Raw genomic sequence first — 20,825 nt, 5'->3', positions numbered from 1 at the left:
AACTTACCTGGTCATCTTCCCTACACACTGTGGATACAGTCAGATGGGCACAGTCAGTGTGCAGTGTTTCAGTGGTATCTTATATTTAAGAATATGGGCTGAAAAGTGATGGTGATGATGCGTTTTCCCTCCCCTTCTCCGAAATCTAGAATGCATTGTTGCCTGCAGGAATGAGACAGAGAGATCAAACGAAGAAAACACCCACTGGCCCCTTTAAAAGAGATGACCTACTCGCCCATCTGGAGAAGCAGGCAAATGAGATTAAAGACCGAGAAGATCTGGTTCCTTTTACAGGGGAAAAAAGAGGTATGAGACAGTCAAATCATAGAATCATAGAATCATAGAATCATAGAGTTGGAAGAGACCACAAGGGCCATCGAGTCCAACCCCCGCCAAGCAGGAAACACCATCAGAGCACTCCTGACATATGGTTGTCAAGCCTCTGCTTAAAGACCTCCAAAGAAGGAGACTCCACCACACTCCTTGGTAGCAAATTCCACTGTCGAACAGCTCTTACTGTCAGGAAGTTCTTCCTAATGTTTAGGTGGAATCTTCTTTCTTGTAGTTTGGAGCCATTGCTCCGTGTCCGCTTCTCTGGAGCAGCAGAAAACAACCTTTCTCCCTCCTCTATGTGACATCCTTTTATATATTTGAACATGGCTATCATATCACCCCTTAACCTCCTCTTCTCCAGGCTAAACATGCCCAGCTCCCTTAGCCGTTCCTCATAAGGCATCGTTTCCAGGCCTTTGACCATTTTGGTTGCCCTCCTCTGGACACGTTCCAGTTTGTCAGTGTCCTTCTTGAACTGTGGTGCCCAGAACTGGACACAGTGCTCCAGGTGAGGTCTGACCAGAGCAGAATACAATAACTATGCCCGGGTGTTTCTCAAGTTTTGGGTATGTATTCTCTGGATTTTCAGTTAGCCCCACTGAATGAATCAAGGTGATGTTGAAGGTTAAGTCTCCTATTTCATATACCATTCATTTCAGTAATGGTTGCTCAGGCCAACTTCCCACTGACTTGGCCTAGTTCGCACATGACATTAAACCATAGTTCTTAAAGCAAACCATGGTTTAATGTGAGTGTGCAGCCTGCTGGGGCACACTACTCAAAAGTTCTCGCAGCGCTCCTCCCCTGCTCCTGCCATACTGTGGACGAAATATAGCAGAGTGCAGCATGCCATGTTATCCAGATGTTGGCTTCTGGTTTCTTTCCACCCAATGAACCCTGAGTGCTAAGCCAAGGACAAACCTTGGTTGCCACTAACGGCACGACAAGCCAGACTCTTGACTTGCTCACATGCTGCTCACTCACATTAAATCGTAAGTGTGTTTTAGGCCACTGTGTCATGAGAGATGCATGTAGATTGACGTTCGTATTGGGTATAGGAATGCAGAAAATTCATAACCCGTCTCCAAGATTATATCCACTAGTGGCCAAAACTGTGGAAACCTTTTGAGGGAAATGTATTTCCGAGGTTTGATGGCTCATAACACTCTTTCTTTTTGGAGTAATACCATAAAATTATATATCAGTGGGAAGATAATTTAATGGAGAATGTAACGCAACAAAGTTTGTTCAATTATCTGCATTCTATTAAAAGTTATAGCCAAATAACCAGAAAAAGGAAGCACAACTTGCTTAGGTTGATATGCAGTAGATTTCCTTCATTTGAATGTAGCCAGTGCTTTTTTTTCTGGGGGGACGCAGGGGTACGCATACCCCTAAACTTTTTGTGAATCTAAGTTTGGCCTCATTGGGGGGCAGGATTTCAATATGAGTAGGAAAATGAGAGTACCTCTAAATATTTTTTAAGAAAAAAAGCACTGAATGTAGCCATTCTTCTGCTTGCACTCAGGGAGAGAGAGAGAGAGAGAGAGAGAAAGCCATGAGACAGAGGGCTGATTTAGATGTTGTGCTCTCCATGTGGAGACTGTCAAAAAGCCCTTCCCTACAAGGTTGGTCTGTGTGGGGCGAGTCGCATTTCAAAGGGCCTTGCCCTGTTTGGCACATCGCTGGCAACGCCACCGCTGGCATTTCCACTTCACAAACAATTGGCCAATCACTTGCTGCACTTGCTGCAGATCGCTGCTGCTAGGAAGGGATTATAAAATGTACATGGGCCCACAGTAGTCGGACTCATGGGGGTGCAGGTGGCGCTGTGGTCTAAACCACAGAGCCTCTTGGGCTTGCCGATCAGAAGGTCGGTGGTTCGAATCCGAGCGACAGGGTGAGCTCCCGTTGCTCTGTCCCAGCTCCTGCCAACCTAGCAGTTCGAAAGCACGCCAGTGCAAGTAGATAAATAGGTACCGCTGCGGCGGGAAGGGAAACAGTGTTTCCGTGTGCTCTGGTTTCTGTCCTGTTGTGCCAGAAGCAGTTTAGTCACACTGGCCACATGACCCGGAAATCTGTGGACAAACGCCAGCTCCCTCGGCCTGCAAAGCGAGATGAGCACCACACTCCATAGTTGCCTTTGACTGGACTTAACCATCCAGGGGTCCTTTACCTTTTTTTTTCTTTAGTTGGAGTCCCTACTCCTGTGAAAAGGCAGCATCCCATAAATGTTGAGTAGCCAGGATAAGCTGAATTACACGTCCATGTTACGGCTGAGTCCAGGGAAGGCACAGCTGCCTTCACGCAAGGGCATCTCCTTGGCTATTGTGGTAAATGGGATGGTGGAGAGGATGAAACTTGTGTCTGATCCAGCAATGCTCTTATGTTTTAATTAGACATGCATGGTAGCAAAATTCCATATTTCAAGCTTCCCTGAACTCTGGACTAGGTGGGCTTTTGTTTTGATCCAGTAAGGCAACTCTTCCTTTACAGTGGTACCCTGGGTTAAGAACTTAATTCGTTCCAGAGGTCCGTTCTTAACCTGAAACTGTTCTTAACCTGAAGCACCACTTTAGCTAATGGGACCTCCCGCTGCTGCCGCACCGCCAGAGCATGATTTCTGTTCTCATGCTGAAGCAAAGTTCTTAACCCGAGGTACTATTTCTGGGTTAGCTGAGTCTGTAACCTGAAGCGTATGTAACCTGAAGTGTTTGTAACCCGAGGTACCACTGTATGTGGTTGCCAAACACACACTGTTTGTCCCATCAGCCCTTTTATTTTGGAATATATAGTGACACACATTGAACGTTACTGGAAACCCAGCATTTTCTCAATTTTAAACCCGCTCCATAATCCCTCCTCCCCTCCTTCATTTCCCCTTGGAAGCCCAGCCATCCTGTCACCTGCCATTTGGGAGCACTAAACCCAGGTAAACGTTGGAAATCCGATAACCAATGAAACAACAGGAATACACATATCAAAAGAAAAAAGGGGGGTCACACTCTGAACAACACAAAACCACAAAATCAGCCTTTGGAAATTTTCTTAGCAATAAGAGACCAGGGAGTGGAGTGGAGTGATTATACTGGTGGCATTTCCCCCCCCCCCCCCCCAAGTTACATTTTAAGTCAAAATTCCTATTTGATGTTCTCTGCACCCTGACGTTTGTGAGCATGCAGATCTTTGCCTCTGTAAAAGTCCACCCTTTCTCTTCTTCAGTATATGCTTTTAAAAATCTAAAGTGTCTAGAGAGGGCAGTGCCATAAAGGATTTCAAAATTTATTTTCTGCTTGAGAGGCAACCAGGGAGCAGTTGGTTCTTTTGTGAGGCCTAAATTTAGCCACGCTCAGCCTTCGAGCGGCTTTCGGGATAGCGTGGTCTTTGTTCTCCTCTCCATTCTGCGTCGCAGGGGCAGCAAGGACAAAAATAGCCCCAGTGTCACATTCCATGCCTGGAGCAAAGAGTATGCTATCTCATTTAAAGGCGTCTCCCAGATTGTTTTCTTTAAAAGTGCCTCTTTTTCTTTCTTTCTTCAAGCTGCTCGTGTTTTCACTATTTCAATTTTGGTGTGAATCTTTCAAAATCCAGCTTTTATAGAACGTTTATTGAACTTCTCCCCCCCCCCTCTTTAGTGGAAAAATAACTAAACGGGTATTAAAAATAGATAAACTTTCCCCCTCTAACCAACACCACCTTGTAATCTATGTATTTTTCCTTACAATATACTGTATTTTTCGCTCTATAAGACGCACCAGACCACAAGACACACCTAATTTTTGGAGGAGGAAAACAAGAAAAACAAATATTCTGAATCCCAGAAGCCAGAACAGCAAGAGGGATCGCTGCGCAGTGAAAGCAGCAATCCCTCTCACTGTTTCTGGGATAGCTGCGCAGCCTGCATTCGCTCCATAAGACGCACACACATTTCCCCTTACTTTTTAGGAGGGAAAAAGTGAGTCTTATAGAGCAAAAAATACGGTAGTGGTTGATTGTTCTATACTATTTTCAATCCTTTGTCCCTGCTCCTGTGTGTGTGTTTACTTTGAAGATTTTGCTGAAAGGACATCTGTAGGAGGTCACTGGTTGGACCCAGAGCTGGTGAGGCTCATTTGACATAAGTAGGAAACCGAGCCTTCGGTATAATGGGCCCCCTCTTGTGGAATGCTCTTCCGATAGAGATTAAGCAGGCGCCTTCTGAACGAACTTTCAAACATTTGCTGAAAACTATTCTGTGCTGCCAGGCTTATGCAGACAATTAAGAAAAACATTCTTTGTAAAAGTCAGCTGCTGACCTTTTAATTTTTTAATAATTGGTTTGTCATTTTTAAAATCGTATTGTTCTTTTTTAAAAAAAACAACAAAATTGCAGTGTACAATTATTTTTATAAATAAAATAGATATACAATATTACATATCTCCTGTCTATCTGATATCAGAATGCCATCGTTACTACTAAAAGCCCTACTAAACAGTACAGTGGTACCTCGGTTTTTGAACGCCTCTGTTGACGAACATTTCAGAACTTGAATGTCATAAACCCGAAAGTAAATGCTTCCATTTTCAAACATGCCTTGGAAGTCGAACGGCTTCCGCTGAGTGTAAATGTTATCTTTCTCAATTTTCTCTATTAAATTTGTGAACGCCCTTTGCGCCTTGGTTTTTGAACATTTCGGAACTCTAATGCTCTTCCGGAATGGATTATGTTCGAAAACTGAGGTACCGCTGTATTGACTAACCCACTTTCTTTAACATTAAATTGGAGTTGTTATCAAACATCTCTTTCTTCCTTTTTTCCAAATGACTTAATTGGGATTTAGTCGTCCCCAGTTTCAGATACTTTTTACAAGTGTAGGAGGTTTAAAGTTTTGAAAGTGAGGCAAGAAAAGCCATGGGCTGTTAACATAATAAGCAAAAATAAGATCATTTTGGTGCGAGGTAAGGATATACATATCAAGAGTAATGAAAAGAAATTGTTATTTAGGGGATTTGAATTTAATTCTAAATTATATACCAGAAACATGGGAGATTACAAGGGGTCAAAAAAAATGGATGTACCGTGCCATATTAGAAGCAAAAAAACTTGTTTTGATGAATTGGAAGAGCCGCAAAAAGATCCCATTGAGCATGTGGGTTGACAATATGGACAGACTAGTTACATACGAACGAATTGCATTTCGACGCAAATTAAGAATGGATAAATATTAAGAGATCTGGAAGGAACACTTAAGCGATAAGGCGGAAAGTGGTGGGAAGTAGGGGGAGGAGAGGTGGGGAAATATTTTTTTAAAAGGTGTAGTTATAGGTATATCAGTACTCACATCTGAATTGTTAAATTGTGTTATTAGTGTTATTGTGTTTTTTGTGGTTGCTGTTTGTATTGAAAAAAACGATTAAATAAATTTTAAAAAAAACATAATAAGCAAAACGGGAAAAGGATAAAACCAGGGTTCTGGAGTTTGAGTGAAGATCAGACGAAACACAAAGTGTCCCTCGCTTGTGGGGTGAGCAGGGAGAGAAAGGCTGAGTGATGTGCTCAGATTATTTGGCAGATGAAGGCGGTTGGGCGGCACTAACAGTACCTACCCTGCCGGCCTTCACACAACAGAAGCCCCCTTAACAAGCCTGCCTTGCGCCCCATAAGCTAGCCTGCTCTCTGGTGGAAGAGGCTGTTGCCAGTTTTGAAGTAAGATTCAGCTGTCAGCCTAGTCAGGCTCCGTACACGAAATGGTCAGGAGCCAGGGAGCGCCGTCCTGTCCGTTGCCTCAGGCACCAAAATGTCTTGAGACATCCCTGGGGGATGAGCCTGGCTCCTTCTAATCTTTGCAACTGAAATAAGAGATGTGCATGCCAGCAAATCCAATGCTGGCACAGCTGACAGACTTTGCCTCCTCGTGGCGTTGAGTACCTTAATTTTTTAAAGCACTACATAAAGTTCGTGAGTTTGTTCAGCTTACAGATTTTTCAGCGCAAAACTGCTCCAGAAGGTAAGAGAGGTTCCTTAATGCCTAGGAGGTGGGCAGCCAGTCATGCACAACAGACTTTTCCGCTTCAGCCTTGAGGAAAGGTATTTTTGGAGAATTGGGCTGAATGCAAGGAGGGTGTTTCCAGAGTAGACCTTCTGCTCTGAAAATAGGTAAAAAGCCAAGGACCCCTGGATGGTTAAGACCAGTCAAAGGTGACTATGGGGTTGCGGCACTCATCTCGCTTCAGGCCGAGGGAGCCGGCGTTTGTCCACAGACAGCTTTTTGGGTCATGTGGCCAACACGACTAAACTGCTTCTGGCGCAACAGAACACTGTGATGGAAACCAGAACGCACAGAAATGCCGTTTACCTTCCTGCCACAGCGGTACTTATTTATCTACTTGCACTGGCGTACTTTCAAAGTGCTTGGTTGGCAGGAGCTGGGACAGAGCAACAGGAGCTCACCCAGTCATGGGGATTCGAACCACCAACCTTCTGATCAGCAAGCCCAAGAGGCTCAGTGGCTTAGACCACAGCACCCTCTGAAAATACTGCACTGCTTGCTACCCTTTGCTATCCACTGATTATATATCCTGTCGTTTTATGTACTTTTGCTTAATCAAAACATACATGCATCCGTGTCAGTAGGATCAAATTTTAAACTTTGGGTTGGGACACAGTAGCTGTTGTTCTTGGTGCTACATATTCCGTTTGTGGCGAGGAAACTTAAATCCCTGTCGTTAAAGTAATTGCCACGAGGCTGATGGCCCTTTTTGTATTTACAGGAAAAATTTGGGTCCCCAAGCAGAAGGCTATAGATCCTGTTTTGGAAAGCGTAACTCTGGACCCAGAACTGGAGGAAGCACTAGCAAACGCCTCAGATGCTGAGCTCTGTGATATTGCTGGTAAGACACGAGACTGCCTACATTTGACTTTCTTTGTAATTACAGTGGTGCCTCGCAAGACGAAATTAATCTGTTCCGTGAGGCTCTTCGTATAGCGGTTTTTACGTCTTGTGAAGCAAGCCCATTGACAGCTTAGCGGATTAGCACTATTAGTGGTTTAGCGGCTTTTAGCGGATCAGCTGATAAGCGGCTTAGGGCTTAGGAAAAGGGGGGGAAAAGGGAAAAAATCCCACAGGAACTCGCAAGACATTTTCATCTTGCGAAGCAAGCCCATAGGAAAATTCGTTTTGCGAAGTGCCTCCAAAACGGAAAACCCTTTCGTCTAGCGGGTTTTCCGTCTTGTGAGGCGTTCGTCTTGCGGGGCACCACTGTATCCTTATCGGTTTGGAAGCCACCTCACTACATACAGTCTGTATGTGCTGCTTCATCCTCCAGTTTTGAGTTTTTTGGGGGGACTGTTCTGTAAGTTTACAGCAAAAGCTGCCTCTGGACAGCACAGAATGACTAACTCATGCAACCTCACAGGTCATCTCTTCCCATCCACAGAGCAATTTTGAACCTGTTTTTTAAATACAAGGTGTGACCGGAAAGTTCGGTGAATGGTCACAGAAATCGGACAGCGAGAAATATTCGAACATACATACTTTACAGGCCTTCAAAGTAGGCCCCCTCTGATACAATGGACCATTGACAACGTACATAGAAACGTTGGTAACTCCTGGAGAAGTCCTTTTTCGTATTGCTTTCAGTTCCCTCATCACAGCAGCTGCTTGGACGTGTGAAATGTTGGAAAATCTGTGCCCTTTCAGTGCATATTTCAGTTTGGGGGTGGGAATCCGGTGGGGCCATTGGTTTACAGCAGGGGTTTGAGGGAAGTCACAGCTCAGAGACAGGAGAACAGAAGAATTGGGAAGTGTTGGGGGGGGGGGACTGTGGCAGGGCAGCCAGCTGACACTTTGTCACTGGAGAGTATTTCTGATTCCCCTTACCCCAGAACTCGGCGTTCAGGAACAATGGAATCAGAGACATTTGACCCTGGGTGGCCACCCTAAGGGAAAACAATGCTGCTAGGAAGGAGCAACACCATTGTTAAGCCTTGTTGCGTTCTTTTGTCTCTCGCTATTAGAATTGAATAAAACTCATTAAACAGGACTCTACCTTGTTTTCTCTGCTCTTGTTGCAGCCGGGGGAGGAATAGCTTTCCCGAAACCTTGACAAGTTTGGACCTAAGCTGAGGCGCTAATGCAGTCTTACCCTCTAACCCTGTTTGCTCTCCAAATGTTGATGGACTACAACACCCAGTTTCTCATTGCCCTTCCTAGCTGCAGCTCATGGGAACTGGAGCCCAGCAGTATCTGAAAAGCACTTGCCTAGCGCAGACTGTCTTGGCTTATTTCCCTAGAGTTCGTATTAACACCCGACTCGCTCGTTTCAACTAAAATCCTCTTTCCCCCTCTGTTCATCTCATTTTCATGCTCTTTTACTGAATCCAACCCGTTCCTTCCTCCTTAAACTGTGTCTTGTTTTTTCCAGCCTGCTGTCTGTTCCTTCCCATATTCCCATGACATCATCCATCTCACTAGAAGCCGCAGAGGGACTGTAAGAGAACCTTGCTGGTGGCCTGGTGGCCCTGCTTAGGAATGCTTTGGTCCTGCTGCTCTGCCCTGCCGTCCAAAATGGTTTTGCTGCTTGGTCATTTTGTATTTGCAAAAAACTGCCTGTCCACACTGTCAGTTAGGGCTACCACCATAATAAGACAGGTTACCATTTGCTTAGGTGCTTTCTTAATCACAGGTGCAGATTGACAAGCTAAGCAACTGAAGCTTGCAAAGACTTGAGAGGTTCAGGGCGCCTTGTAATAATCCAGATGCGTGTCCCTGTGGCCTGTTCTCACCTCCTCAGAAGCAGGCGCAGTCGGTGGACCAGCTTAAACTTGGCAAAGACACTCCTGTTGTCACGTGACTGACACCTCGGCAAGCAGGAGGGGAATGGTGCATTGTAAAAGCCCTATGCAATCATCTGCTAAAAGGCAGTCCCACATGTCTGCAAATGTGTACACGATCCATTTGGGGGCAAATAACGCTGGCTTCCTCCTGCCTTTGAGTAGCATATATATCACGGATAAGATTGTATGGTTGTGGGCTAAAGCCTGTGTTCCTTTCTTTTTAATTTCTCTACTTGAATAATGATGGCTGTGGGTAAGAAAATGAATTTGGCTGAACCTTACTAACTGGATGTCTTACAATAAAGTTTAACATGATATCCATTTCCAGCGCATGTTTATCTGGAAGTTAAGGCCAAGTGGGCTTATTTCCCTAGGAAGCCTAATTAGGATTGTATCCTTAGTCAGGCTTATCAGATTAGTTTATTTAAAATTATTTCAGCCATTTGAAACTTCCTTTAATTAAAATGAATGTTTTAAAAAAGAGAGATGGTTGCAGGCCCTATTTTTGAAGAGGCCTTTCCCTTTTTCTCCTATACTGAAGCAAAGGCTTCAGTATAGGAGGAGATGCAACTAACTGACATGTAATACTCATAGAATGAATCAGTTGAGATCAGATTGCAGGCATGGTAACGATAAATTCTAAGCTGCTCTCAGGTTTAAGGCTACACAGGATGTTGCATGTTGCCAGATCATTTGCCGGAGGAGAGATCCAGCTGTTACTGAATGTATTTCTGCCTGCTGCTGAGTGCATGTCAGAGAGTGAATTACATGGACAAACTCTGAAATCAAGCCAAGTCCAAGTCTTCTTTGTTCTGACAGTAAGAGGAAAATTTCACACAATTTTTTTCCCAGGCCTTTGCAAGTTCTATAGGTGGAACACATCCCAGACAAACTAGAGTCAGAGGGTGGCTACCATTTCCCTAACAGTAATTTGTTGCAATGTGCATGCAACCCACTTGGCAGACTAGTCATTTATGACATTTTGCCAAATGGTAAGGGTAATTTTGCTCCTTCCTTTGCTGCTTCCCCCAGATTCCCCCCGAATTCCCCTCGATTTCTGAACCATTGCAGTAAAACTCTCCTTAACACTTGGCAGGATCGACTTTTCACCAAGTAGCAACTTGTATAACACTTACGGTTTAGTGCAACTTGCACAAGCTGGAATGAGCCCAAGCAAAGCCACAGGCTCACACCACCTTCTGCATGACTGGGGAAAAGACTAATGCAGTGTTTAGTTTCACTTTCCATGAATCCTGGTTTATCCCTACGTAAAACAAAACTGGATAAACAAACAGGATAAACATAACTGACCAGAATTTTGTTTTAAATCACAATTTCTGGTTTGTATGTAGGGATAAAGAGTGGCGTAGCGTGGGTTGTCAGCACCCGGGACAAGGCTAGTAATTTACACCCCCTAACCTGTGGATTTGCGCCCCCAACCCTAACCCCGAGATGTTGCGCCCGGTGCGGCCAGCCCCCCCTGCACCCCCCACGCTACGCCACTGGGGATAAACCAGGATTCATGGAAAGCGATAAACCAGGATTCATGGAAAGAGGATTAAAACTCTACAGAAACCAGTTGTGCAAGCGGACTAGACGGGGAAGCATACAAGCCTGAGGCTTTGCTTGTACACTCATACCCTGGAAGTCGAACGGAATCCTTTCTGGAAGTCCGTTTGATTCCAAAATGTTTGAAAACAAAAGTGCAGCTTCTGATTGGCTGCAGGAAGGCCCTGCAGCCAATCGGAAGCCCCATCAGATATTCGGCTTCCAAAAATAATTCGCAAGTCGGAACACACGCTTCCGGGTTTGCGGCATTCGGGAGCCGAAATGTTTGAGAACTAAGCTGTTCAAAAACCAAGGCACGACCAAGCTCATGCTAAACCACAGCTTAGCATTACAGGCGAACCATAAGTTGCTGCATGGTAAAAGATCATCTGTGGTCAACCAAAGTGACTATTGAGAAACATGGAATCATATCCTCTCGCAATTTTTATGTAAATTGTGTTGAGTCCCACCCAGCGCATTGGATCTTCTTGCATTGTCCTCCGAGTCCACCCAAAATGTGAACAACATAATTGATTTGAATTCTGCTGTTTTGTGCTTTTCCCCCTTGCCTTCTATGTATCTTGGCCAGATTCTCACTTTCCCAAGAAAGGATTTTAGTTATTTTGCTTAACTTGTTTTGTTTTATGTCTCTCCTCTCTCATGTAGCTATTCTTGGCATGCATACCCTGATGAGTAACCAACAATATTACGAAGCACTTGGAAGCACGACTATAGTCAACAAGGAAGGTTTGGATAGTAAGTAAGATTTGCAGCCACATGACATATTCTGGACACCTGAGCCAATAGGTATAATGTTTCCGGTACAGTGTTGCCTCGCAAGACGAAATTAATCCGTTCCGTGAGGCTCTTTGTATAGCGGTTTTTTCGTCTTGCGAAGCAAGCCCATTGACAGCTTAGCGGATTAGCGCCATTAGCAGTTTAGCGGCTTTTAGCGATCAGCTGTTAAGCAGCTTATCAGCGGATCAGCTGATAAGCGGCTTAGCGGCTTAGGAAAAGGGGGGGAAAAGGGGAAAAAACCCGCAGGAACTCGCAAGACATTTTCGTCTTGCGAAGCAAGCCCATAGGGAAATTCGTTTTGCGAAGCGCCTCCAAAACGGAAAACCCTTTCGTCTAGCGGGTTTTCTGTCTTGCGAGGCGTTCGTCTTGCGGGGCGCCACTGTACTTGTTGAATGAGTGTATATCCTTAAGGTGAATCATCACCAATGTATTGTCTTGGCATTGTCCTTGGAAGTTCTTCTCCGTGGTATTCTACGAGGATTCGTTGTCTAGTGTTTTTATGAGAGAGCAAATTCCTCTCTAAAGAATGGGTGGCCCAGGGATCATCAGGTCTGCTGGCTGGGAAGGACTTAGTATCACAAGTGTGGGGACCTTTAGGCCCTCCAGATGTTGAGGAACTACAACTCCCATCAGTCCCATTGAGTATGTGAATGGTTGGGGATAATGGGAGTTGTAGCTCAGCAAAATCTGGTGGGCCAAAGTTTCCCCACACCTGCCCTTTCGGCAGGTCCACTGCTGAGTAAACATTCTCCTCTTTCCATTCAGGGAAGACCCATCTTCTCAGGAGGTTTTGATTTTTCTTTCTTTCTTTGCTGCTTAGTTCCATTTGTCTTTTAAGTGGTATAAAGGTGGCACCATCATTCACTAGTATTGGGGGCTATGGGACCCAGCTGGAATTTGAATCAGGGTGAAAATGCACAGGAAGAGGTACTGAGGTAAAGGTAAAGGGACCCCTGACCATTAGGTCCAGTCGTGACCGACTCTGGGGTTGCAGCACTCATCTCGCTTTATTGGCCGAGGGAGCCGGCGTACAGCTCCCAGGTCATGTGGCCAGCATGACTAAGCTGCTTCTGGCGAACCAGAGCAGCGCACGGAAACACTGTTTACCTTCCCGCTGGAGTGGTACCTATTTGTCTACTTGCACTTTGACATGCTTTCGAACTGCTAGGTTGGCAGGAGCAGGGACCGAGCAACGGGAGCTCACCCCATTGCGGGGATTCGAACCGCCGACCTTCTGATCAGCAAGTCCTAGGCTGTGTGGTTTAACCCACAGCGCCACCCGCGTCCCTAAGAGGTACTGAAGGAGGTACTAAATATGGGTTGAGGCTAGTGCTGCAGTGTAATGTAAGGCAGAGGTGGACTCAGCCAGCAGTCATGAATGGCAGAAATTCTAGTACAGACAGCAACATTGGGAGCGGCGCAGGATAGCCACCCCTGATTTAGAGGGAAAGTTGAAAGCTTTTCAGAAATACCTGCTTGTGCATAACCAAAGACAGAATCGAAAATCATTTCTCTCCAACCACACTTAGTATGCTTTCGTGGTCATTTAGTGAGGCTTGTTGTGAGCACATTACACTGTTTGGTTATGTGCTAAAACTATCCCTTGCCATTTCTATGTAGATCCAGTACCGGAGAATCAGATTTCCTCTTTTATTCCCCAAATGAAATGAAAGCTGGTGAAACCAGTATGGTTACCAGGAATCAGAAGCCGCAGGGCTGAAATCTGGAGTCCTGAGAGATGGGCACTAGCTTCTTTCTCGCACTAGGGGAACTGGTCAGAGGAAGAGACATTGTAGGCCTTTTCTTTGTTTATTTGTTATCCTTGTCACACTACGCCTTCCCATGCAGGCATAATCAAGCCCACACAATATAAACCAGTTCCTGATGAGCCCAATGCAACCAACGTAGAAGAAACCTTGCAAAGAGTGAAAAACAACGACCCGGACCTTGAAGAAGTTAATCTCAATAATATAAAGGTAGGAATTCCTTCCATTCATCAAATAGCGGAATGAATGTAAGCTCTGCAAGAGCATTATGGCAAAGGTAAAAAGGTAAAGGACCCCTGGTCAGTTAAGTCCAGTCAAAGGCGACTATGGGGTTGTGGCGCTCATCTCATTTTCAAGCCGAGGGAGCCGGTGTTTGTCCACAGACAGCTTTCCGGGTCATGTGGCCAGCATTACTAAACCGCTTCTGGTGCAATGGGACACTGTGACGGAAACCAGAGTGTATGGAAATGCTGTTTACCTTCCCGCTGCAGCAGTACCTATTTATCTAATTGCACTGGTGTGCTCTTGAACTGCTAGGTTGGCAGGAACTGGGATAGAGCAATGGGAGCTCACTCCGTCGCAGGGATTTGAATAGGCTCAGTGGTTTAGACCACAGTGCCACCCGCAAGTGAAGCCTGTGTAGGAGAAATACCTACAGATCATGTCACTGGCGTAGGCCTGGTCTACACAGACAGTAGAATGGATTGATCGTGTTGTGTTTTCCTCAGTGTATGTAGTTATGATGCCCCCCCCCAACAAAATAGAGCACACTGCCATTGACTGCTTGTTGGTCTTTTGAAGGACATTCCCATACCAACTTTAAAAGCCTATGCTGACGCTCTGAAGAACAACTCATACGTGAAAAAGTTCAGCATAGTAGGAACAAGGAGCAATGACCCTGTCGCTTATGTAAGTATTAGGCAGATTACTTTCAGCTAATCTTCTCGGGGAAGTGTTTAATGGGACTGTCTCCTTTAAAGACGGCCTGCTGGATGAAGAAGTGTCAACATGCAAGTCCTGTGTCAAAGATCTTTCATAAACTGGAAATAAGGTTATGGCAGCAAATGGAGTTAAGCACAAGGTCCTGGCCTTTTTGGGTCTGCAGTCATATATTGAAAAATCTCAGAAACTGTCCCAGGCACCACAGAATACCTGTTTCACTGGCCTGACAAGCTATTGCTTTGGTCTGATACAACAGCAGGAATCTTAAGTTCTTACAACAATAAAATAAGCTTTCTAGTTATTGATGATGATCTTATTACTTCTTTTGTTTATTATTATTTATGGAAGGCATTGGCAGAAATGCTAAAAGTCAACGGTGTATTGAAGAGCTTAAATGTGGAATCAAATTTCATTTCTGGATCAGGAATTTTGGCGCTCGCAGAAGCACTGCAGGAAAACACGACGCTAATTGAGCTCAAAATTGACAACCAGGTAATATAAAAATCCGTGTCCATTCTGTTATACAAGGAAGCACAAAATAAAAAGTTCTGCTTTATGCTCAGAAGAGAAACAGAAATGTTGCCTGGGGAGAATTAAATAAGTGACACATATTTTGTAGATTGTATGCACAGGTGAGGGATGAGGCAAATTCATCCAGTGAAGGCAGACCTAATGGCTGCATTTGCACTTAATGCTGAGCCATGGTTTGTTTTAACCATGGTTGGTTCAACAAACCATGAACCATCTCACATCTCGGCAAAGAAACTATGTTTTATTTCTCCTAAGCTTGGTTTGCTTTTCAGATGCTCTTGCTTCGTGCCTTTGAAGTGTCTGGGTTGTATGACTGAGCAAACCATGGTTAAGCAAGGTTTTTGGCTTCAAATATGTCACCAAACCATGGTTAGAACAAACCATGGTTTGTAAGCAAACAATAAGCCATGGCTTCACATTCTGGTTTGTTGGCAGGAAACAAACCATGGTTAGTCTGGTAGGCTGGATTCAAACATACCATTGTTAGGCTAAAGAATCACTTGGCAATAAATGCAAGCCACACCAATGTAAAATGAGAGCCCAGCATAACTCCCAGCTTTACAACTGAAATGACTTGCATTCATTTCATTCCAGTAACTGAAGCGCTGGCTTAGCTGTCTGTCTTGTGCCTTCTCTCATGCTTCACCAAAGCAGTTTACTTCTTGAATTATTACTGTTATAAAATGCAGCCTGAGAGCGTAGATCCATTCAGCCAGTTAAATGTTTATTATTTGTAGCCAGTGGCCGTTGCAGTATAAATCACAGAAAACAAACAAGGCAATCCATGAGTGAGTCAATACATTTATCAATTTTCAGAACTGCAAATCATTAAAACTTAAAATTCTGTAATTCCACGAATCATTTAAAATCCTTTTGACCGTCAACCTTGTTTTGGGTCAAAGCAAGTAGCCCATGACTTGCAGCTTGTGGATATAAGGGGGAAAACATCACTATATCAACCACCAATCACCTAATTTTGAAATCATCTGGCTGATCTTCTAAAAAGAATTTGCTAGGTGACCTGTATAAACGGCAATACAGGATATAGCACACGTTGTCTTCTGAACCACAAAGATAGCAATTGGTTGGCCTGTTAAGGAAATTATTCTTCAGGCATAGTTTGAAATATGAGCTGGGCTTAATTTCAGTATGCTTGGGGTTCTCCATATATTCAAAGTCCATTTTGGCTGCACTGACCTTCAGAAATGGTCAGAAACATCCTATGATGACATTATGAGGGAAACTGGGCAAGTTGACACTATTGACACAGCCTTCTCTGTTCTGCAGGTCTTAAAAAAAAAAAAAGCAGTTTTGCTCAGTGTTCTGGTTTCAATGAGAGGTTCCCCCCTCCAAGGATAGAATCATAGAACTGCAGGGCTGACCTGTCTGCTAAATGAATAAAAGCTTCTAACAAGGTGCCTACACATGAGTATACTCACGCAGTGAAAGTGTGATGGGCTGTGACCTTTAATAGAAGCAGACTGAGGCAGCCTGACTCAGTTGGCAGAATCCAAGGGGTGGAAAAGCAGTGGCAGCATCTTCCGGGTTCTGGCCAGATCTCACAAGAGCCCCATGAGATTGCCAGAACCTGGAAGCCACACCTGCTGAACCCCGGTGAGCGAGGTGAGGGACAGGGGGAGGGATGTGTTTTGCAAAAAGCGGCCCCTTCTCATTTTGCCTCAGGCAGAGAAATGGGACTGGCCACCCCTGTGGAGCTGAAGTAAGAGCTGAAGTCAAGATCGAGTGGATGGGGAAGTAAAAACTGAATGGGTTCCTGTACTAACTCTTTTCCCTTTCCCTTTTTAAAATAAAGAGCCAGCCCCTAGGCAACAAGGTAGAAATGGAGATTGCGAGTATGTTAGAAAAGAATGAGTCTCTTTTGAAGTTTGGGTATCATTTCACTCAGCAAGGCCCCAGGCTTCGCGCATCCAATGCCATGATGAACAACAATGACCTTGGTGAGTTGCTTTCTCCAAGTGATTGGGCTCCATTTGTCTTATTTTCTTGGGTCTGTAAAAGCAGTTGCGCCCAGAGGTGGCACAAATTCTGGCCTCTGCCCCGGCCAATGCAGCACTGATATTTTGTCCCTTTAGCAGACAGAAGAGGTTGCTTTCCTTGTATCTGTAGCAGTACTAAAACACGTAATCCCAACACAATAACAATCAACAAGTGCTGATCAAGAATTGATAATCAACCCCTCAGATGCCGTTGAATGCCTGGAAGTAAAGGAATATACCAAAGTCAACACCGGGGAGTCCATATCTAAAATTACCATCTCCCACATCGCCCTCCTCCAAACTTCTCTGTGGGGGAGAGGGGAGCTTCAAATTCTGTTTGGTGCCCTCATTTCCCCTAGTTGCTGGTGCTTCAGGGCCATTTTTCCAACACTTCCCCCCTTTCCTTGCTCATGGTTGATCCCAGCCAATTGGGGAACACGTATCCTGAATAAACTGACTCTCTTGAAGCACTGCTGAATTATTTTGAAAGAGGGAGGGGGATGTTGCCAAAAGTATTGAAAAACACACCCTAAACATTGGGGTCAGCCCTGTATGCATATATCAAGCTGCCATATATTGAGGCAGAACATTGATTCATCTGCCCCAGCATTGTCTACTTTGAGTGACAGCTGCTCTTCGGATCGTCAAGCAGAAATCTTCCTTGGTTCTCTGGGATCGTTTAAATGAAGATGCCAGGAACTGAATCTGCACCCGAAGCATGTACACTTCATATGCTGGGCGCACAAGCTCTCCGTATCTCTGTTCTATGAACAATGGGATGTCTTGAGGTCCTGAAGACTAGCATAGGGCCTCAGCAGTGACTGTGGGTGATCAAACCTTGTTAAGCAGCTGCTGTGCAAAAGTTAGCTTGTCTATTGCAATATTCATTTTATATTGCGCTTCAGGTAGATGGTTACCATTGGCTGAGTTGGTGCAATTGCACAGATTAGTCCAACTTCACGTGGGACAAAGTTGTTACTAATCTAAGCTTTGTAGTCCAGTATTTGTGGGAAGAGCAGTTGTCAGTTTGGCTGGGAACTGCTCAGAGTTTGCTTCCGTGGTGGCAGGAGCTGTGCAAAAGATATCTGACTCAGTTCTTATTTGCAGCTCGTATACATCGATGTGATGGCCTCTGGCATAACACCTCAGCCCCGGAACTGGAAGATGTATAAGTATAGATTCTTCCCTCACCCACTTTCCTCTTGGCAATCACTCTTTTTTGTTCGTGGGCTTCAACTCGCAGTGCCTTCCTGCGACTCCATTTGGATTTTACTGTCTCTTTTCAGCTTCTGTCATGGCTTTGCTATGGATATGTTTTATTCTTTCGAAATACCTTCATCTGCCCTGTTGCAGGGAGTGGGGTGTGGGGAGAGAGCCGCCTCTTGCCTTCATTATAACATGAATGTGACCTGTTCTTTCAACTTTTTCTTCTTCCCGGTCTTGTTTATCAGAATGACTAAAAACTAACTCTTTTGGAAGCAAATACGTTTAAGAGGTAGAACATCAACAAAGGGTAGCCTGTGATTTCGGGGGGGGGGGGAGAACTTTTAGTGTGTGTGTTTTTACAGGGATTCATTTATGAGGTGAGAGATGCTTATATCTTCCTCTTTTTATATAAAGAAGCAGTAAACGTTCAAAGGATTGAATAAAGGTAAAGGGACCCCTGACTATTAGGTCCAGTCGTGGCCAACTCTGGGGTTGCGGCGCTCATCTCGCTTTATTGGCCGAGGGAGCCGGCGTACAGCTTCCGAGTCATGTGGCCAGCATGACTAAGCCGCTTCTGGCAAACCAGAGCAGCGCACGGAAACGCTGTTTACCTTCCTGCCGGAGCGGTACCTATTTATCTACTTGCACTTTGACGTGCTTTCAAACTGCTAGGTGGGCAGGAGCAGGGACCGAGCAACGGGAGCTCACCCCATCGTGGGGATTCAAATCGCCGACCTTCTGATCGGCAAGTCCTAGGCTCTGTGGTTTAACCCACAGCGCCAGCTGCGTCCCTTACTGAATAAAGGTATGCCCATACAATTGCTGTTGGCACTCCCCACAGCAGGACAATGGGAAACATGCCGCCCAAAAGGGCAAGTAACTCCACACACACAAATGTCACCACATATGAGTGTGCTTATATTAAGATCTACCCATCTCAGCCACTAAGAAGCGGCTGTATGGCTGATTCCTTTCTTTAGAGCAGTTCTAGATTCAATTGAGCCAACATTTGCTGGGGACTGGATTGCTGGTGAACAGATTATGTTTTCAGGGGCCTTGAGAGCGATAGGAGGAGATATTACCGTCTACAGCTAGACTGGTGACTGGGAGTGACCGCCGAGACCATATAACACCAGTCCTGAAAGACCTACATTGGCTCCCAGTATGTTTCTGGGCATGATTCAAAGTGTTGGTGCTGACCTTTAAAGCCTTCAACGGCTTTGGCTCAGTATACCTGAAGGAGCATCTCCACCCCCATCATTGAGGTCCAGCTCCAAAGTTCTTCTGGCGGTTCCCTCACTGCAAGAAGTGAGGTTATAGGGAACCAGGCAGAGAGGGCCTTCTCGGTAGTGGCGCCTGCCCTTCCATCAGATGTCAAGGAAATAAACCGTCGGACTTTTAAGAGACATATGAAGACTGCCCTGTTTATGGAAGCTTTTAATGTCTGATGCTTTATCAGTTTATTAGTATCATTATTATCATCATCAGTTCTGTTGGGAGCCACCCAGAGTGACTAGGGAAACCCAGATAGATGGGCAGGGTAGTAATCATCATCATCATGCATTTTTCACCCTGCAAGCATCCCTTTTCTTACAGCTTTGAGAGGTGTGTTTTTAAAGGAAATAAAAACCTGGAAGGCCTGTTTGGCCAATAACCAGAGCAGAACAGAGAAGAGGGGAGAGAATGTGTGCATGTACCAAATAGCTTCACCATACAGTTTTCAAACCTCAGAAAATCAGTCATCCTTACACAGCCTTCAATATACCGAAGCTAGCTCTTCAAGCCCATGCACCTTAGAGCCAATTCTGGCAATACAGTTCTGCCCTGTTGCAAGCACGGAGTTGGTTAGAAAACCAAGTCCTGGAGGGTCAGGACTTGCAGCAGGTCCTGAAGACCTGACATGAGAATTCATTCTTGTGCAGCACCATCTAGCTCTGGCCAAAGTGTGGATCTGCGGGGAGACTAGGCCAACCAGTAAGGAAGCCTCTCAACACTGGTCGTTGGCCAGAGCAGATCACTGCACCCGCCAAAAAAGTTTCCAGGTCAGGCTTGTTCACCAGCCTAGGGAACAAGAGGCCTCTGTGGCTGTTCCTGAGAAAGGACTGCCTTCATTTTTGTCGTTTGTTCTGTATCATCTGACAGTCCCCAACTCTTGTCATGTCACACAAAACTGCTAACAGATATTCGCAGAGACCTTCTTTGACCCCTCTGCGATATACATGAGACTGGTTCTTCCTTCAGATGTCCCTCAACAATGGAAATGTGCAGATTTAGGCCTTAATGCAACAAAAGAAACTCCTGCTGTCCCGTTACATTTTCAGACCAACATATCTGTCTTCTGTGCCTTTTGCATTCAGTAATAGCACGTGGCTTAACTAGCAAGACTTCATCTCAAAGATTCCCAAGGCCTGTTCTGTGTTGGACCCGAGACCCCAGCCCCTGGTCCTTTCACGGAATAGAACAACTTTCCAGGGTTTCTCAGCTGGGAGGCAAAACAATTGAGGCATATCCTCACCAAAGACTATGCTGCCATCTTCTCCACACTTAGTTGGGAACAACCGCCATCGAAGTTTATTATAGAGATTCCTGAGTAAACATTTATGGCAGGCACGTCCAACAGGTAGATCATGATCTACCGGTAGATCACTGGATGTCTGTGGTAGATCACTGGCAGATCACTGGCTCCCCCCAAAGAAGTTCAACAGGGCTAGCCTTCCTAAAAAAAAGCTGAACAACTTTGACCTGAACCCCCCAAAATGGGGTTGTTTTTAACTCTCTGAGCAGTCTCTTGGGAACTGGCCACCCCTGATTTATGGGATTGCACAGTGAATGTAGCTTTGCAGTCATTCCTTGGAACTGTAATACAAGGGGCAGTGGTGGAGTATCAAA

At 45.1% G+C, this 20,825-nt stretch overlaps 1 protein-coding gene and 1 long non-coding RNA gene across 7 annotated transcripts in view; both read left to right on the top strand.

Moving 5' to 3' along the window:
- TMOD1 (tropomodulin 1) overlaps positions 1-20,825 on the top strand; it is a 36,480-nt gene that overhangs the window by 13,982 nt on the left and 1,673 nt on the right. For 4 of the 6 annotated variants that reach the window (XM_079959685.1, XM_079959686.1, XM_079959687.1 and 1 more), the window contains 7 exons: positions 150-306; positions 7,084-7,203; positions 11,363-11,452; positions 13,343-13,470; positions 14,062-14,169; positions 14,551-14,694; positions 16,547-16,691. In XM_079959685.1, coding sequence (XP_079815811.1) covers positions 150-306; positions 7,084-7,203; positions 11,363-11,452; positions 13,343-13,470; positions 14,062-14,169; positions 14,551-14,694; positions 16,547-16,691 — 892 coding nt within the window. Of the gene's footprint in view, positions 1-149; positions 307-7,083; positions 7,204-11,362; positions 11,453-13,342; positions 13,471-14,061; positions 14,170-14,550; positions 14,695-16,546; positions 16,692-17,837; positions 17,903-20,825 lie in introns of all 6 variants that reach the window. The other 2 variants (XM_079959689.1, XM_079959688.1) reach the window with 2 other exon arrangements.
- Positions 17,909-19,596, top strand: LOC307206639. The gene is made up of 2 exons (XR_013834446.1): positions 17,909-18,381; positions 18,742-19,596. It is a non-coding gene; the product is annotated as an uncharacterized lncRNA (long non-coding RNA).

This window comes from Podarcis cretensis, assembly GCF_951804945.1.
Source record: "Podarcis cretensis genome assembly, chromosome: 17".
Taxonomy (NCBI): Eukaryota; Metazoa; Chordata; class Lepidosauria; order Squamata; family Lacertidae; genus Podarcis; species Podarcis cretensis.
This window is presented reverse-complemented; position numbering and strand designations above follow the sequence as displayed.